This window comes from Leuresthes tenuis, unplaced genomic scaffold (assembly GCF_036924035.1).
Source record: "Leuresthes tenuis unplaced genomic scaffold, fLeuTen1.0.hap1 SCAF_15, whole genome shotgun sequence".
Classification (NCBI taxonomy): Eukaryota; Metazoa; Chordata; class Actinopteri; order Atheriniformes; family Atherinopsidae; genus Leuresthes; species Leuresthes tenuis.
Genome location: NW_027325369.1, coordinates 23,632,505 through 23,650,617, shown reverse-complemented (window position 1 = coordinate 23,650,617; position 18,113 = coordinate 23,632,505). Strand labels below are relative to the sequence as shown.

The window sequence follows — 18,113 nt, the reverse complement described above, 5'->3', positions numbered from 1 at the left end:
TCTTGTTGTCATATACGCTGACATTGCCAGAGAAAAGAAAAAGATGAAGACATACAATAAACAAAAAAATGTATAGTTACTGTAAAAAATTTGACAATACTGACGAAGTTAAAGCAGATTTTCAAAGTTTGTGGCCTTGATGATGTATAAGATATTAAAATGATTCCTCTAATCTACTTAATGCCCACTTAAATTATCTGGCACAACAGACTCTGAATTGATTGCCCTTCAGGTGGTTTTAATGGTAAAGGACTCAGGGGGAAAAATAATGAACCCCACATATTAAATCAGAAGAAATAATAATTCACACATGTTAGTAGTTCCTTTTAAAATAACGATTGTTTCTCTTTTAGGACATTTTTCTCTATTATAATACATCTTGACTTTTTTCATACTGATTGATTTCAAGATAAGATTTTTTTTTTATATGATGCAATCAACCGCGTAGAATCTTTTGGGCAGCAGTTGTCATAGAGATGGGCTGGTTGTCATGGTTACACGGTGGCGCTGACTTGTATCTTACTGTATGTCCTCAGTGGCTGAGGTCTCGTGTTACATGTGTCTACAACGAGCATCAGTGAGCGCTGTGGGAATTTTCTTTTTCTCTAATTCTTTTTTTTTTTCTGTTGTTGCCGCCTTGAAGAGGGTCGAGGTAAGCTTCTTACTCTGTTGCTATTCTAAATTTTATTTTCCCCTGTATCTGTTTTATGGTTTCGAACACATATTCGGATTAATCAAGAGGGATTAGTTGTGTTGGTTTGCATCTTTTAGGTTTGACACAATGCCTCAACTGTGAAAAATGGAGTCGTATGTCGCTCCGTACACTCGTATTCACACTCTTACTATTGATAACTTTCCATTCCGTCATGTCTCAAAAGTCTAATTAATTATGGACCTTGTTCGTGAGCTCAGAGAAAGCTGGTATCTAGTTAGTTGAGTTGATGAGTAAAATAACCTTTCTTGGATTCTTTTTAAATGTCAGCCTAGATTTGTATTTGTCTGCCATTAATTATGATTCATATAAAACACTGAATATGAGTAAAGATGTGTAAAAATGACAAACTTCTAAGTTTAGATTTAACTCAAAGTTTTACTTTCATTTTTACTATAGTTAATTAATGTATTACCTCTTAGGCGCTCAAACACTTTAGGAGTTGTGGTGGCAACCCCCTCATCCCAGTTGTCTTTTCCAGGCCTCCTGTTAGCAGAGCGCTGCCACAGCCAGAGAAGCTGCAGACTAACAATGTTGGCAAGAAGAAGAGACCTATTGAGGTAACACGTCCTCACGAAACATAGCAGACTAAAACAAATATACAATGATGAAATTTATGTAAGAAAAAGGAGGCTCGTCTCTGTCAGAGAAGCAGATGATTCAAAGTTTCTAATGCGATTATTTCAGCTGGAGCGGCTCCTTCTCTGTCCAGACATCCTCTCGGGGGACTGTGATGATGCTGAATCGAATCTTAATGTTCTTCAGCTGGCAGCTGGCTCTGAGCATCTTGTTGTCATGGAGTTAACCTTTCTGACTTTCAGACCATCTTCTTGCGACTCTCCCGCAGGACCTGGTGCTTGAGCTGGTGTTTGGTTACCGTGGCAATGACTGCCGCAATAATGTGCACTACCTGAACGAGGGGGCGGACATCATCTACCACACTGCCTCAGTCGGGATCGTCCTCAATTTGACGACCTGTAAGTAGAAGCTAAGAATAAATATTGTTCGCAATCTGAAGAGCAAACATGACAGACATTATTATAGTGTGTGCGTGTGTTTTCTTTCAGCCTGCCAAAGTTTTTATGTAGAACATAGTGACGACATTCTGTGCCTGACAATCAATCAACACCCCAAATTCCCCAACGTGGTGGCAACTGGCCAAGTAGGTATGTTTGTGAGAAGTTGTGCACTGCTGACAGCCCCTCTTTTCTGACAAGCTTACCTCCACTACAGAGACACAAATGAACAAAATAACTATTTCATTAATGAGTAACTTACTCATTTTAAAACAAAATTTAACATGATTCAAAAGACAATCCAGTAAAACAGTGATTGAAAGAAACGTATCGTGTTTATTTCAAATTTTTGAAAAGAAACAAAAAAAAATCTACAAAACTGTTTGGTTTTGTTAATAAACTGGATTTTCTTGCTTTACAGGTGATACTGGTGACATGTCAGGTAAGAACTTTAAAAAATTTGTGTTGGCCAAGTGTGTTAGACTACTGCCATCTAGTGCCCAGTTTTGTTAATGTTGAATATAGAACTTACAGAGAAATATACAGAAATTACCGACCTATCGGCAACATTCTTGAAAATTACACTTCCCAAATTTCAGTTGTACTTAAGGAAGATGAACATGCTGTAATGGTTCAGATGTTTTGATTTTTAAAAGAAAAATGATATGATGATTATCTGTTCTGCCCCTCAGCCACTTCTCCTTCAATCCATGTGTGGGACGCCATGACCAAACAGACACTGTCGGTGCTGCGCTGTTTCCACTCTGGCGGGGTTTGCTCTGTCAGCTTCAGTGCCACAGGAAAACTCCTGCTGTCTGTTGGTCTGGACCCCGAACACACCATCACCATCTGGAAGTGGCAAGAAGGTGATGAAGATGAACCCTCCCCACCCCTTTTTTTTGCTTTTTTTCCCCCTTTTTCTTTCACTGGCGTTTAACTAAAACCTTTACTGCTCTCTGCGTTGTTTCTCAGGTGCCAAAGTGGCCAGTCGGATAGGTCACACCCAGAGGATCTTTGTGGCCGAGTTTCGACCCGACTCTGACACACTCTTTGTGTCTGTGGGCATCAAGCATGTGCGTTTCTGGACTTTAGCTGGTCGAGCTTTGCTTTGCAAGAAAGGTGTGCTGAGTACCATAGAGGACGCCCGGATGCAAACCATGCTGTCTGTAGCATTTGGAGCTGTAAGTGAATCCTACAGTTAGGTTCTACAATTCCATTGTTTCATAAAATCCTAAGTGCTATTTGCTCATACTACAAACTTCATATGTTAAATCTGCTAAAATATAAAGCTCAACAGATCCAATATTGTGTGCTTAAATGTGCTGTGACTTGTTTGTGCATTGCTCGCTGTGCTCTTAGGCCACTAGATTAGTGCAGATTTGTTTTCTTTTCAGAATAACTTGACATTTACAGGTACCATAAGTGGGGATGTGTGTGTTTGGAAGGAACACATTCTAGTAAGAATAGTGGCCAAAGCTCACACGGGCCCTGTGTTCACTATGTACACCACACTGAGAGACGGCCTCATCGTCACAGGAGGCAAAGAAAGACCGTAAGTGCTTCTCTGTTAAATTAGTATGTTGCGTTAACTTTTCGGTGCGATCGAGTTTAACCTGTGATTTCCGTCAGCTGAGGGATGAAACTGCCTTTGTTGTCTAAACAGGTCAAAGGAAGGCGGCGCTCTAAAGCTCTGGGATCAGGAGCTGAAACGCTGCCGAGCCTTTCGATTAGAAACTGGACAGATCATAGACTGTGTTCGCTCTGTATGCAGAGGGAAGGTAATTTACAGTGATATGCAATAAAGCTACCCAGGCGTCATCTCCGGCATTCTGACACGTTTCTTATTCTGTGCTGTGGCAGGGTAAAATCCTTGTTGGGACCAGGAACGCAGAGATCATTGAAGTGGGAGAGAAGAACGCAGCCTGCAACATCCTGGTGAACGGACACATGGACGGACCTATATGGGGTTTGGGGACTCATCCCTCCAGAGACGTGTTTCTGTCTGCTGCAGAGGACGGCACTGTCCGTCTGTGGGACATCCCAGAAAAGGTCAGAATCTCAGGTTGTCACAGCATGACGTCATTAAGTTAACCAGAAAATGTCTAAGCATCTATTCTTTGTTTGCCTTCTGGGGAAACAGAAGATGCTAAATAAAGTGAACCTGGGTCACCCGGCACACGCCATCAGCTACAGTCCTGAAGGAGACATGGTTGCCATCGGCATGAAGAACGGAGAGTTTATTATCCTTCTTGTAGCCTCACTCAAAATCTGGGGCAAGAAAAGGGACCGACGCTCTCCGATTCAAGATATTAGGTAAAGGCAGTGGAGAAGGCAGGGTTGAGTCACATGATCTGAGGAAAAACTATTCATGTGGATTCTGTCTATATCTTTCTTGTAGTTATCTAGGCCGACATTGGTCATCTTTAATATTGTTCTGTTCACATTTTTCCAGTTTTTAAAATGTTATCTGTTATGGTGACATGTTTTCCTAATTTAACTTAAAACACACTGAATAATGTACACAAAGCATTGTCAGTCAGAAGCAACATGAGAATTGATATTTATCAACCAAATTTGGGAAGAAAATGCTGCTTTTTTTCGCAGGTTCAGTCCAAATTCTTGTTACTTGGCTGTCGGCTCCACTGAATGTGCCGTCGACTTCTACGACCTGACGCTTGGCCCGCAGCTGAACCGCATCAACTGCTGCCGGGACATCCCCAGCTTCGTTATGCAGATGGACTTCTCTGCTGACAGCTCTTATGTTCAGGTACAGACTTTGTGAGCAGCTTAGCAGTGAAACATCACATCTCGTGCACTCACTCTAACCCGCGCAGCTTTGAAACAGTTATCCACAGGTGCTTATAAACGACTCGTGTACGAAGTGCCGTCTGGGAAGCAAATCACAGAACAGTGTCATATTGACAGGATTACCTGGGCCACCTGGACAAGGTGAGAGACACACTGGTTGGACTGACTTACGCCCTCGTTACATGTGTTGGAAAGTGAAGAAAACTGTGGTCTCTTTGTGTGTGTTCAGTGTCCTTGGGGACGAGGTCGTTGGGATCTGGTCCCGTAACGCTGACAAAGCAGACGTCACCTGTGCCTGCGTGTCCCACTCAGGCCTTAACATCGTCACAGGCGATGATTTTGGAATGGTAAAGCTGTTTGAATTTCCCTGCCCGGAGAAGTTCGTAAGTATCATTGTTTACTATTGTTGCTATTTTTTTGTCCCCCAATGTTTGTCAGATGATATTTAAGTATTTTTATCTTCGCATTTCAACTTAAAACCACTCTTAGAAGTTTTTAGAACAACTGATCCAATCGATTCTGAGTGTGTGCACTCAGAAGATCAATGCACCATGGCAACAAGCAAATATACAGTTATGTTTATCTCAAAGGCAGACTAAGCAACAGCTTTTAGCTACTGGTCCTTTAAAGTCAACAAAGTCAGCTTCTCCTTTGACAAGAAACATGGAGCTGGTTGCAGAAGAAATAAATAAAAGAAATACAAGCTTTTTTAAAAATGGATTAAAGGCTCAAATAACACCTCGGCACAATGCCGTGGGAAGGTGAAGATGAAGATGTTGCTGATATGCCAATTAAGCCATTATGTGTGTAGTGCTGGTGGATACTGAGCTAACGCATCCACTGAGCAAACGCTGCAGCTCAAAAACAATATGAACAGATGGAAACTATTTCTCTAGACAGGATGGAGACATGAATACACCAAGGTTGAACTCATCCACTCATTCATCATTTATCAGACTTTTTATAATGGAATCCTACTATACACTACGTTTGATATTGAAATATGTTTTTTCAGATATAATATGCAGTGAAATGCAAATGACAAATAGCAGCAACTGAAAATGTAAATATATCAAACATGTGACACAGTTTACTTATAGTTCTATTGCCAAGTAGTGGGCCAACAGTAAAAAATATTTTTTGTAATTTGCAGTTAAAAATGTGTCATGATACATGAAAAAAGATGTTTTCATTTAAAATTCCTGCTTAACATCACTTAATGACTGCGTTTCAAACATATGTGAATATTTCAGTCTGAAATGCTGTTGAAACACATTTAGACTGTCTACCGTCTGTATTATCAGACTACATTTTGCTCAGTTTTAACTTCTTACGGTCGTCCAACTCCAGTCATCTTCACTGAGAATGTTCCTCGTGAGGGTGTGACCACTCTCCTCAACACTTCACTGAAGCTTCATACAGATTTGTTTTATTCAAAGCAACGACAGTTGTGAACTGTAAATGTTGGAGTTACTGTGTTATACAGAACAGTGTTGCTCTGAGTTGACGATGAACTCACATTAAACCGATGGCTGACTGATCAGCTGTGATGCAAAAGATAAAGATGTGCTTGACATCATCTGTATGAATGAGGAGAATGAGGAGACGATTCAGAGAGGCTCATCCAGCAAGTAGATCATCTTTAAAGTTGCCATGGCAACTGAACCAAAGGTCAGGTTGCTGGTCTTTCTGTAACAATTTGTCCAAGACTTTTATTTATTTTTATTATTTTATATTAGTGTATCAGTCAAGAATGTTGTTTATTGTTATTATGTAGTAACAGTAAAATGGACAAAGGTTTAGACACTAGCCTGTACGATGTGAATGCGATCTGTTTTTAGGCCAAACACAAACGCTTTCTGGGCCATTCTGCTCATCTGACAAACGTACGCTTCACAAACGGAGATCGTTTTGTCGTCAGCGCCGGCGGAGATGACAGAAGGTATGATTGAAGCTCCAAATGACAACGCTTACGGATGACGTGACACCGCAGCATTAAATGGCGCTTTCTTTTATGTCCTGTCCAGCCTCTTCGTGTGGAGGTGCGTCCATGCCCCGCACTGAGAATCCCATCTGGACCACCCTGCCACAGAGAGTCTCCTACCGTGGATCTCCAGATAAAAAGAAAAAAAAAAGAAAAAAAGAAGGAGAAGGGTTGAATTTAAGTGACGAGGTGGGAGGACAGATCTGGCAGCTTGATAATGACTTAAAGTGTCGATTCGACTTACTGCCTCAAATCTAGGTGCATGCATATGTGCAAGGCTCATTTTCATCATAGTCCTGATTGTGAAAAAAGGTGATGGGCATACCGCCCAGCTCATGTGACATCATATAATCACTGAGAAGAAAAAAAATCTAATGTGTCCATATCATTCTGTGATGGATTATTTATCTATTTTTTAATGAGCTTACCTGTGTACATTTTGCCACTCGGCGGGCCTATGAAGTTGTGTTACTGACAATGCCATTTTTTAAACATGTAGCAAACTGAATTAGCCTTAATCTAAGTGTCTGTTGAGGGTTTGGGTTCTTTTTGTACTGTTTGTTTTACTTTTTTGGACCATGTAGTCATTTGTTCTATTTTTACTGGTAACTCCAAACCCTGTGGCCTTCCTCCTGAATGTAACATCCACTGTTATGTTCTGGATGTCAGCATGCCAAAGCATACTATGCACTGTACACCTGACCTGGTCACTGTGTTGCCCCAGTGGTTCATTTATGAGTTACGTGGTTGTGTTATTGACTGGTTGACCTCAAACCTCCCTCGGCGGTGTTCCCCTCATGACATGTTAACACGTGCATACTTGTTTGAGGATTTGTTTGTGGGTAATAAGCGTGCATGGCTTACTGGAAGACAATCTGTCCGAACCAAAATCCTCAGAAAACAAAGAAAACTGCTTTATATTACTATTTCAACGCACTGTTGCAGTTCTTTCTGTCACTTTTTCGGTGTGCTGCTATGATATATTATTGTTGAGTTTCCATGAATATGAACAGTGTGACTTTTATCAGCCGTAACGGTGATGTTTTGTGTATTAGGATATATTGCGTAAATGGAATGTTTATCAGAGAGAATATAAAAAGTGCAAACTAGACTAGACTAACTACTAAACAAACGTTGCTGCATATTTTGATTTACATTTGATCAGTGTACATATCATTTGTAGATATTCTTTTTGTATATTTTTGTGAGATGTTTCTTAAATTCCACTTTAATAAAAAAGAAAATTGAAAAAAAAAGCAACCAAGAACTTTAAAATTTTCTGTAATAATGTGATTTTATTTGAGTTGCCCCTTTGTTTCTAAGTCTTATGAATTTGTTGCTGTGGACCTTGATTTTGGTAAAAGATAAATTCACAGAAGATATAAACTACAATAATGAATGAATGGGCAGATAACAACCTGTTTCTATTTGTTTCAAACTTGGCCTCTCATGTTTCATTGATCCATCCATTTTTTTAAACCCGCTTAATCCATTTCAGGGTTGCAGGGGGCAGGACTTTGGCTGGTTACCATTCAGCCGCAGGGCTGATGATGATCCCTACTGCTAGTTTGTGGAGCTGGATGAATAGTAACTGTGGCTGAGGTGAAACCAGAGATATCACTGTAGGGCAACCCAGTGAGGAGCACTTATTTTATATCAATTTGACAAAATCTTGCATTAGAAAAGTGCAGAGACCGATCAAACAGATATTAAACTATACAATCAAATATTTGATTGTCAAAACAATAGATGGAGTCCACTCAGAATCTCTGGATTAAGCTTATGATATGGAGGAATGTGATAAAAGGTCTAATGAAAGGATTTTACATGAATTAAAAAACTAAGCCACAAGGGGGCTTTCAGCTCACTGTTTGATAAGGGTGGCTATCAGCCACCTTTTTTTTTTCATTAAGGACGCACCTAACAGTGACATTCTGGGTCGACACCAGCGTTGGAAATAGCCGATACAATCCCCTCTTTTTGGTAAGGACAGCCATGAGGCCTGAGTTTACATGATTTAAGGTTTTTATTATTAAGGTTTGCAGGTAACTACGTCTCCGCCAATCACCTGCAAGGCTAAGCAATACCACAGAAGAAGTATATTTCAGGCACGCTGGCGTAAATGGACATGATTATATCATAGAACTTAGTTTGTTTTTAATTTGAATTTTTGGTGACCAAACTATTTTTGTTTTCTAAAAAAAAAAATCAAATAAATGTAATGATTTTTATATTTATATACCAGTCCCTACATCTACTTCTCTGTTCATTTGCTTTATTTGTGTGTTTAATGTCTTTAAAAAGTGTACAATATATTATAGGTAATATAAATAATCAGGAATACTTTGTTATTCTAATATAACGCAATTATCTACATAGAAAAACATTAAAATATCTTTTATTTGCATATAATACACTGAAATTAAAGAACATTTGCATTTTAAACTCACTTCATTTATTTCACATGATATAATATAACTTAGAACTTTATAGTAGTGGCTTATTTACACATTTTACATATAAAGGCATATCTACACACTGAATACGCCAACACTTCAAGAGAACCTTTGTTTTGTTGGATTATATCACAAAGTACAGCTGTTTTTTGTGAACAATGTCTCTCTTCCAATAGCAAACTGATTGTTCATTCAGTTCAATTCATTTTCACACAAAAAGAGAAAAAGCTGGAAAACTATTATTAACCAGTTTCACTGTCACTAGTTGTAGTTTAATTAGAAACTCAACATAGTACAAAATGATCCAATACTCTCAGTTTACTGGGAATACTTTTACTGTTTGTACTCTGTGGTAACTGACGCAGCTGGACAGCGTTACCCTTCGTATCCCTACATATATTATGATTATTTGTACACATGCTCCTAATAAAACAGTTGAATCAGAGTATTGAAATATCATGGATTTGAGGATCATAGTTTGACAGAGAAGGAGCTGCCACAGGAGCAGCCATGATCAGCCTGAGGGTTCTTCAGCACCTGGAAGGTGGATCGGATCAGCTCCTGACTGAAGTCCACAGTGGCTCCTTTGACAAACTCCAGACTGTCCTGGTCCACAATAATCCCCACCCCTCCTTGTTCAAACACTCTGAAAGCAAAGCAGAATGGATGCAGAGGTGGAAGATTTGTCAATAAACCGATCAATCAGTTAGAGAACAAACACTGTCAGCATAGAACAATAACTTGGGAGTTTACCTGTCATCTTCATTTCTGCTACAATCTATAGAAAACTTGTACTGGAACCCAGAGCAGCCTCCTCCCTCTACATGTATTCTCAGGTACTCGCCCTTCTCCGTGATCTCTGATAGTCTCTGGATTGAATGAACATGATACATGAGACTTTTACACATTAACTGACAGAGAAGCTGAATTCCAAGTGATTTTAACACAGTGGTTTCAGTGAACTGTCCTTACTGACATTGTAGACATTTCAATTGATTGATTAGTCAACAGATTCAGGTTGACTAATCACAATGCAATCATGGTGTGAGACAGTTGATAAGCAGAAACAATGCCCATAACGTTTCAACACATCACCTTTGTGTTTTTTGACTGAATTTTAAATATCATAGGTAAAGAGTTTTAAAAAGGCTTGTTAGAAATGTTTCAAACTAATTCACATACGACGACAGACACAAACTTGGTCAATCTGGCAGACACTGGCAAATGACATTGGCAAAGATACACCCGAATGAGGAAAAACGTGAGATTTCTCCTTCCTTTCTTTACCTTTGACAATAGTCTTTTTATTGCATCTGCCAGAGAACTAGTATGACTGGTCATAGATCAATCAGACGTCCTTGCACTTTGTTACAAAACTTTGAGTTTAAAACTCTGAAGAGTGTTACTGTAACAATGTTTATTTTTAGTGAACTTGCTGTTTTTAAGGGATTATCACTTTGTTTGTGGGGTAAACCTTACTTATACTTCTGGTAAAATATTTTTCAACAAACAACAATACGTTTACATAAGTGTGATTTATCAGTCCCTAATAATCATGAGTATGTGCTAACCTTCACGCATGAGTCAGTGAGGGATACTTTATCCTCAGATGTACCCGGTAAACCGGACTTCTCCTGGACGGAAGCACTGCTGTAGCACCGAAGCACCGCTCTGGATATGGGCTGGGAGTTTTGAGGAAGTCGGTGGAATTGATCACCCACACTGAGGTTGTTCAGAAGAACAGATGCCCTGCAAAACATAAAGATCCGCTTACATGATAGCACAAGGACTCGCCACATTACTAGTCTTCCTGCTAGCTTGTTAGCCTATCAGTTACGTTGACGGCTAGCTTGCTAACTACAAGGCAAAATACAAAACAGTTATTTCTACTTCCCACCGGTTATTAACAGATAGATGATCATTACAATACCAACAATATATGTAAAATTAAAATTACCTCGCAAGGCTCAGTAATTTTGACTTTGACGCAGATATCATTGCTCCTCTAAAGACTGACATCTTCCATAACAGACGTTGGTAAACTTCACCGCCCACCCAACAGCAACAGACAGATCACGCGCTTATTGGCTAAAATGCAAGTCTTTCAAATATTCACGCCCATATTTGGGCAATACGGTGTTTTGATTCGTCAAATGACCTGCCAATCAAACTGTACTTGTTATTTTCTAATCCATAAAATGTACAGGTATTAAAGCCGTGGTTATGTCTTTCAGGCATATTTCCACGGAGTTTAATAGTGTTCTAGGACTATAACTTAAACATCTTAAAGACAATAAGCCCCTTTTTGTAGCCTAATGTTTTTCCTATTGCTCTTTAAGCACAGAAGGCGGGGTCTAGTGGTGGGTTGTTTCCTGACAGGCTAAGCGTCGGGAGAAAAAAAACCCAATAGTATAAAGGCGTGACTGTGGTCGCGTGATACGGGGAAATAAAGACTTGCTGGTGAGACCAGAGTAGAGGTTGAAGGAATCTCTTCAAAGGTCTGTTCGTTTCGGGTGTCATACTAGTAATTAATATTGTAGTGTATACTGTTTTTTTTTTATTTTATAGAATTGTATCAAGCAGTCAAATAGTGTGTCCTTATTGTGGTGCTAAACTTATAGTCCGTGTGTAACTACGTGTCATTTTGTGTTGACTAGTGGAAGTCAAGCTTTGATAAAGTTTATTTTACTATTTCGTAATGGATGTGTACGTGTCTTAGGGTGACGCTTGCACACAAAAGGAGAGAAACATGGATGGTCGGGTCGGTTTGGTCGTTTTGTTAAGCTTGATGGGACTCACCTGTGCGAACCCAGTGAAATTTGTTGACTGTGGTAAGTTTCACTTGACTTTATTCGGGTTTTGGCTGTCCATCATAATGGTAACTCGTGATTTTTCTTGTTTAAGTACGAGAATGTATCTTGGATCAAGTTTTCCAAGGCACAGTTTTTTCAGCGAACTTTCATTTCAACTTTCAACTCGAGGAAGTCTCAGAAATTTATTGGCATTCAAATCGAAAAGAGGAAGGGAAGTGAAAGCCCTTCCATCAGGTGATTTCCTGCCTGGATCCACAGTGACACAAATTTTCACCTGTCCCGGACCCTTTTTTTTACGTTTGTTTAATCAACTTTTTGATTTCCTAAGGTTGTTAATCTTTGTGGCTTCTCAGTGTTGTAATTAGATCTCATCACTGACCTGAAATTGCCCTTTGGCACTGAGCTGGAAAAAGACAGCTATGATCCCTGGATGGTAATGATTGGTACAAATCAAGACTTGTCTTGAGACGGGATTGTTGTTGAAGTATTGATCTCTTTTAATAAATCAAATCAGATGTGTTAAGTTTGTTAGATTTTTCTAAACATTAACCATTCACATGGGATGCCTCGCATAGATGACCAAATAACCTGAGATGATGACGTTCTGTTTTGTAGTCTGCTTTTTTTTTTTTTTTTGTTAAATTTAAAAAAAATATATAAACATTTATTTTTTTCATGTTTGTCTTTAGGCTCTATTTCTGGCAAAGTTTCCATGGTAGACATTAACCCTTGTGCCACTCAGCCATGCCAGCTTCAAAGAGGACAGTCGTACAGTGTCAACGTGACATTCGTTAGTGGTGAGTGGGCTTTGTCCTCTCATGAATGCTTCTCCCTTTACGGCTTGACATAACTGTATTTTACTGAAACTCTGATTATGTGTCCTCTAGATGTGGAGAGCCAGACGAGCACAGCAGTGGTTCACGGTATTATTGCTGGTGTTCACGTCCCTTTCCCTATTCCCAATGGAGATGGCTGCAAGTCTGGGATCGAGTGTCCCATCCAGAAGCTGCAGAAGTACCACTATCAGACTGCACTACCTGTGAAGACTGAGTATCCATCTGTAAGTAGTGCCTGTGAGCTCTCATTTTTCAAAACTGTTTCTACAGATCAATCGCTGCATCCAGTGAGACCTAGAATAGACTGAAGGGTATTAGAATCGCAAAGTGAATTTTATACATTTAAGGCCTCTTAAGAGAGCCGATGGGGCAACAGTTGATTATTTAAAAAAATAAATAAAAATTGTGGTCACCAGTGAGGCAAATGCCTCGTGAGTCAGTTTCACTTGTTTTTGGACTGATGACTCACTATGAACAAGAAAATTCTTTCGTTTTTCTAACAAAGTATGTCTTCTAAAACTGTGGACAGTTTTATGCAATTTGTGTTGGTTTTTAATTGGTATTTTTTTTTTCATTTCGTTGTCTTGAAGGAAGTCTAATTTTGTTTTTCACTTCCTTTTTTTTTTTTTTTGTTCTTCCACTTAGAAAATATGTGTACACCACGTATACTGAACAATCTGTTCTGCTTTTCTAGATAAAGCTGGTTGTGCAGTGGGAACTGAGAGATGACAACAAACAGGACTTGTTCTGCATCAGGTTCCCAGTCCAGATTGTATAATTTTGTGCCAAAGTAGCAACAAGATCTCTGACGAGTATCTATTTAAAAGGGATTCCGCTTTGGGTGAAAACTTAACAAATGCAAACGATTCTGGTAAAATCTCATTTTATTCCTTCATCAAGTTGATTTTTAAGATGTCTTTCACTGGTTTTCATGACTCTGCAGCACACATCTTAAATACTGCTGGAAGAAGGAGGGGGAAAAAAAGACGCCATCCTTTTTTGTCCTTTTTTTTGCTTAACGATCAATTTTAAGAGCTGTGGATGTGAAAATTAGGTTGACTATTGTGTGAATGACCCTTAACTACATTCCACTGCAGCACAAATATCTTGTCTTACTGGCTGCTGTGTAGTCAGAGAAGGTACAGACTGTACTTTTTCTTTACTATAAGTTTTGTAATATTTCTTACTGACCAGAGTATGCAATGAAACTCCTAATAAAGAAATCCACTTAAGTGTACCCGTATTTTTGTGATTTGGATGATGAATGTATTTTTGTTTAATCTAGAGTCAAATTAATGCAAAAAGGACTACATTAGCCCAATGTCAAACACTGGCGGTGTCTATGCTTTTACACTTTCTGGTAAAAGATAACATAAATGGAAAACAATGCCACAATTCTTTAAATCTCAAACTAATATTTTATTTACAGTAGAACACAAAATGTAGAAAGTGTAATCTTCAGGCAACACTGCATTAAAAACACGGGATTCTGTCAAAGAAATCCCTGCATGGGCTCAGGGACGTTTCCAGAAATCCCTGCTTGTGAACACAGTTCACCGTACCATCTGCAAATGTAGATTAAAGCTCTATCATGCAAAGAAGGAGCCACACGTGAACATGATCCTGTCTGGACCAAATTCAATTTCAAGTGAACTGATACAAAGTCAAACTGTTCCACAGTCAAATCTGTCTTTCATTGATAAGAAAGTGAAACGTCCTCGAACACAAAATACGACTGAGACTTGGGACTGCTGAGCATCCAGAATCCAACAGGTCCAGCTACTGTCTTAACTTGTTTGAAACAGGGCTGCTTTCAAAATGATGCGCTAATGTTTCATGTTTACTATGTTCTATCGTGAATCAAATATTTCTTTATATTTGAAAATCATTGCATTCTGCTTTCATTCATTTTAAACGGCATTTTTTTTTTTTTTTTCAAAACAGGGTTGTGCAAATTTCAGAAATATGAAGTGGCATCAAATGTAGATACTTAAATTACATTAAATTTCTGTGTATTCCACCTCAGCTTTGGATTTAAGTCCCCTTTCACACATCTGTTACTCATAAAACAGGCTCGCAGACTGACACACTTCTGAGATTTTATTGGTGCTAGCAAAGGTTAGCAGCAAGGAGGGAGCGTATGAATACAGAGAGAGAACCAATTTTCTTAAAGTAGATTTCATAATACTGAAGACAAATTATTACCAGATCACAGGTACACTGAAAGAAAAGAAGTGCAGCTCCAAAATTCCTCATTAAAGATGAACAAAAGCTTTTCTGACAGAAAGAAAACAAGAAGTTTGAAAACAAAACCATCAATAACAGGACAGTTTTCTTTCTAAATGAACAACATCTGTAATACACTGTAGAGTGTCGAGAGAGGAAAAATGGACTGGGACTGAGAACAGAAGTCAGCCTATTCTGCAAAGTAATCTAAGCTTTTAAAGTAAAATAAGTTTAGTTTTTTCTGACCTCCGTAAGAACCAGCAGCCTCACTAAATACCACCATCTCAGTCAATACAAAATGAGTGAAAGTTAATGAGCTCATTTTTCTTAAAAAAAAAAGCCAGTTATTAAGGCAGTATTAACTTGAATAGAACATGGCTCTTTCCCAGGGACACTTGCTGAATACAAACTAGTCGGGCGTGTTTGAGCAGACATCCGTTATCAGGTCGCAGCTTTAGCACGAGCAGCAGGGCAGAGGGAAGAACTCTCTTGCTTCTCTCGTAGACAGTTTCGCTGAGAAATAAAAGGATCAGAATTCTAAAACAACATACTCCGTTACAAGGCTGTAACACATGGAAGCTGGGAGATATTTCCACAGTTAAGTAAACAGCACAATGTCGCAACAGATCCCATACAGCCAGTCTGAAGCAGTCACTAAAAACATGAAGTCATTCAATGTTATGAAATCCAGAACAAAGCGAGGTTGATAGGGCTGCGTAGCTCTTATTGTAGTGGCATCTAGGCAGTTGGACATCACAAAATAGGCCAAAGTAAAGACTTGGTTATCATTGGCTAATATCCATGCATGACCAGCATGGTCAACTATGGTTTCACAGGTACAGCCTCTGCAGCGTCTTGGTCCTTTTTACTGTCCGTTTTGCTGCAGCCTCTCCAGCCTCTGCAGCAGAGCATTTCCAAATGCTTCTCTGTATCCTGGACTGAGTGTGTCCAGAAGTGAGTAAACAGTCTCATGATACGGTGTGTTCAAATCCTCGTTCACTTGATCAAAAGCGTAGCCCACCACCTGTTTAAGGAGAAATGAGTTACTAACGAATTTAGGCTCAGAAATAAAACACCAAACACTGTCTCGCTGCGAGCGCCTCCTACCCTCAGTCCGGCCTCTGTGAGCTCCAGACAATAACGATTTCCCTCTCTCGTCTCCACGTTTATGTAGGCCACATCTGACGCACTGGTGAGACTTTGCGACACGTGCATTTCAGCCACGGCAAAGAGAACGTCGTTGACGACCGCTTCCGCCTCCAATCTCATGTCCTTGACGTCGCCAAGTTCAATGCAGTCCTCATCAAAACCAGAGGTGATGGACTCCTCAGGCTGGCAGTCTACTTCCATCCCCTGTAAGACAACAACAGCATTTATTGACATAGATACAACCAATAATTTACTCACAGAAGTCAAAACCAGTCCAGCGGCTGCCACTTGCCTTTGCTGCATGTCTTCTGGGCCTTTTCCCAGCTTCTAATTAAATTTAAAAGTGTTCCCCGAAATAAAAAAATACAAAAAATAAATTAGTCTAATGAGTAAACCCCAGCAAGATGAGTGGGGCTGTGTTTTTCTTTATTGTCATGGCAACAAACTACATTTTGCATTGTTCAAACACTCCTACAAAGTATTAACAGAACCAAGATAGTAAATAAAGCAATCCATTTATTCTAGTAATATAATAGAAAAATGCATTTTTATCTAAATACCAGAAGCACTGCTATGCTGTCACACAATCATCTGACTCCTCTGTCAGTACTTTTTAAAAAAAATGCAAATCCGGCTATTTTTACTATTCAGCATCCTGTTTGAACATGTGACTCAAGGTCAAATCACTGTCAGAGCCACCTACTTCAGTGTTGGACCCATTTTCTTTTTTCCTTAACTAAATACAGTACAGTTGTTGTGGTTCAGATAACATTACACATGTGACACATACACAAAATTAATCTCCCCACTATCTACAGGGAAAACTTTAACAAAACGCCTCCTTCTTCCAGGTCTGTTTGGCGGCTAATTCATCATTTTTCAAAAGAACTAGAAATTGAAAGCAGAGCGCTTGCCATATGATCAGGTTATTGAGGTAGGACCGCGGTAGCACTCGGCTAGAACAAATGCAGACTAATCACAGAGTGAATCCTGAATTTCATGAAAACAACCTTGTGCATTTGTTAAGTAAGCTGAAACTTGTGACTCCGTCTTTATGTCAGCGTGCAGTTGACTGCATATTTCTGTGCGAGTCAGCTGTTCTATTGTCTCACATCCTGCTTTCTCATAACTCTGTAGAAACCTGTGAAGACAATGACAAACTTTCCATCGAGCCAACCCTTTTACCCTTTTATGGGTTGGAAAATATCATGAAGGTTTGTTGTTTTTAACACAACACTAGACACCACGTGGTGTTTAGAGTGTTTGTTCTTGCTGTGGTTTTTCAAACTGAATTGTACTAACTGACACGCTACAGGGACGCACTGCACTGCAGATTTATCCAACAATTTATTGCTATAGTTTAAGTCAACATGTGATACGTGGTTTTTATCAAGGAAAACAGCGACATCTTGAGGACTCTTGATCCAGCACAGGATCAAATGAACGCTTCCACACAAATATTTACATTCTAACAAAGAGTTTAAGTTTAATGTAAATACTATAGTTCCTCTAAATAATGTAGATATGTATAGTGGTCAACTGTAGCTGGAATAAATAAGGTTATTATGTGCTAAATACAGGTCGACGATAGAAAAACAGCTGATCGCTCAAAACAAAAAAACATGTCCGCTTTCTCAGTCACGTTGTTTAGGTTACAAACGCACATACTGGATATATTTTAAATAAAATATTAGGGTTACGATGTGAGCATGCAACAAAGATCAATTCTGACTCATCTGCGTTCATTTTTCTCACCTCCTCTGTGACTTAGTTCTTCCGGCTTGTAGAAGCTTCCAGCCCACTCTGAGCTGCTCTGCGTGGACAAGGTTCAGTCACACCAGCGTCACTACACGTTACATAAATGTGATTTGATACTCGCTGCTCCAACACTCTTCCTTTGAATTGGGTTAGTTTAGTCCAAATGACTGTAAATCTTGCTCCAATAAATGTGCCGCGACCACAATAGATCCGCCACGTTATGACATCATCAACTAATCCCACCACTGAGCGTGGGGGATTAGGCTGCCTTCGATGTTAACAAGAAACTCGGAATTGCTCCTTCCAACTAAATAAAAAAAATAGATAAATAAATAAATAAAAGGAAATTAAAGAC

General features: G+C 39.3%; 4 protein-coding genes across 6 annotated transcripts in view; 2 read left to right on the top strand and 2 right to left on the bottom strand.

Moving 5' to 3' along the window:
- The window catches only part of eml5 (EMAP like 5), a 37,366-nt gene extending 29,640 nt beyond the window's left edge, over positions 1-7,726 (top strand). Inside the window, exons 29-44 of one of the 3 annotated variants that reach the window (XM_072365419.1) lie at positions 644-652; positions 1,194-1,272; positions 1,560-1,689; positions 1,780-1,878; positions 2,150-2,170; positions 2,421-2,594; positions 2,701-2,909; positions 3,123-3,280; positions 3,392-3,506; positions 3,589-3,777; positions 3,869-4,041; positions 4,333-4,495; positions 4,574-4,677; positions 4,766-4,919; positions 6,378-6,478; positions 6,564-7,726. In XM_072365419.1, the coding sequence (XP_072221520.1) occupies positions 644-652; positions 1,194-1,272; positions 1,560-1,689; positions 1,780-1,878; positions 2,150-2,170; positions 2,421-2,594; positions 2,701-2,909; positions 3,123-3,280; positions 3,392-3,506; positions 3,589-3,777; positions 3,869-4,041; positions 4,333-4,495; positions 4,574-4,677; positions 4,766-4,919; positions 6,378-6,478; positions 6,564-6,600 (1,915 nt within the window). In that variant the 3' untranslated portion in view covers positions 6,601-7,726. Of the gene's footprint in view, positions 1-536; positions 1,273-1,559; positions 1,690-1,779; positions 1,879-2,149; positions 2,171-2,420; positions 2,595-2,700; positions 2,910-3,122; positions 3,281-3,391; positions 3,507-3,588; positions 3,778-3,868; positions 4,042-4,332; positions 4,496-4,573; positions 4,678-4,765; positions 4,920-6,377; positions 6,479-6,563 lie in introns of those variants that run through there. The other 2 variants (XM_072365417.1, XM_072365418.1) reach the window with 2 other exon arrangements.
- Positions 7,727-8,952: 1,226 nt separating this feature from the next.
- On the bottom strand, positions 8,953-11,026 carry isca2 (iron-sulfur cluster assembly 2). The gene is made up of 4 exons (XM_072365692.1): positions 10,934-11,026; positions 10,548-10,725; positions 9,730-9,845; positions 8,953-9,622 (listed from the first exon to the last, which is right to left on the bottom strand). Exons 1-4 carry the CDS (start codon positions 10,993-10,995, stop codon positions 9,448-9,450), a joined length of 531 nt encoding a protein of 176 aa, XP_072221793.1. The 5' UTR covers positions 10,996-11,026; the 3' UTR covers positions 8,953-9,447.
- A 359-nt stretch (positions 11,027-11,385) lies between these two features.
- Positions 11,386-13,855, top strand: LOC140270053 (NPC intracellular cholesterol transporter 2-like). The gene is made up of 5 exons (XM_072365125.1): positions 11,386-11,474; positions 11,696-11,807; positions 12,479-12,586; positions 12,677-12,849; positions 13,320-13,855. Exons 2-5 carry the CDS (start codon positions 11,726-11,728, stop codon positions 13,401-13,403), a joined length of 447 nt encoding a protein of 148 aa, XP_072221226.1. The 5' UTR covers positions 11,386-11,474; positions 11,696-11,725; the 3' UTR covers positions 13,404-13,855.
- An 852-nt stretch (positions 13,856-14,707) lies between these two features.
- On the bottom strand, positions 14,708-18,025 carry gskip (gsk3b interacting protein). The gene is made up of 3 exons (XM_072365126.1): positions 17,756-18,025; positions 15,959-16,204; positions 14,708-15,875 (listed from the first exon to the last, which is right to left on the bottom strand). Exons 2-3 carry the CDS (start codon positions 16,199-16,201, stop codon positions 15,717-15,719), a joined length of 402 nt encoding a protein of 133 aa, XP_072221227.1. The 5' UTR covers positions 16,202-16,204; positions 17,756-18,025; the 3' UTR covers positions 14,708-15,716.
- Positions 18,026-18,113: the final 88 nt, after the last annotated feature.

Coding starts and splice junctions, on each gene's coding strand:
- isca2 (XM_072365692.1), bottom strand. CDS start 10,995: ATGTCAGTCTTTAGAGGAGCAATGATATCTGCGTCAAAGTCAAAATTA. Junction 10,726..10,933: donor AAATTACTGAGCCTTGCGAG/GTAATTTTAATT, acceptor TATGTTTTGCAG/GGCATCTGTTCTTCTGAACA. Junction 9,623..9,729: donor AGCAGAAATGAAGATGACAG/GTAAACTCCCAA, acceptor CTTTGCTTTCAG/AGTGTTTGAACAAGGAGGGG.
- LOC140270053 (XM_072365125.1), top strand. CDS start 11,726: ATGGATGGTCGGGTCGGTTTGGTCGTTTTGTTAAGCTTGATGGGACTC. Junction 11,808..12,478: donor AGTGAAATTTGTTGACTGTG/GTAAGTTTCACT, acceptor GTTTGTCTTTAG/GCTCTATTTCTGGCAAAGTT. Junction 12,850..13,319: donor TGAAGACTGAGTATCCATCT/GTAAGTAGTGCC, acceptor CTGCTTTTCTAG/ATAAAGCTGGTTGTGCAGTG.
- gskip (XM_072365126.1), bottom strand. CDS start 16,201: ATGGAAGTAGACTGCCAGCCTGAGGAGTCCATCACCTCTGGTTTTGAT. Junction 15,876..15,958: donor TCACAGAGGCCGGACTGAGG/GTAGGAGGCGCT, acceptor CTCCTTAAACAG/GTGGTGGGCTACGCTTTTGA.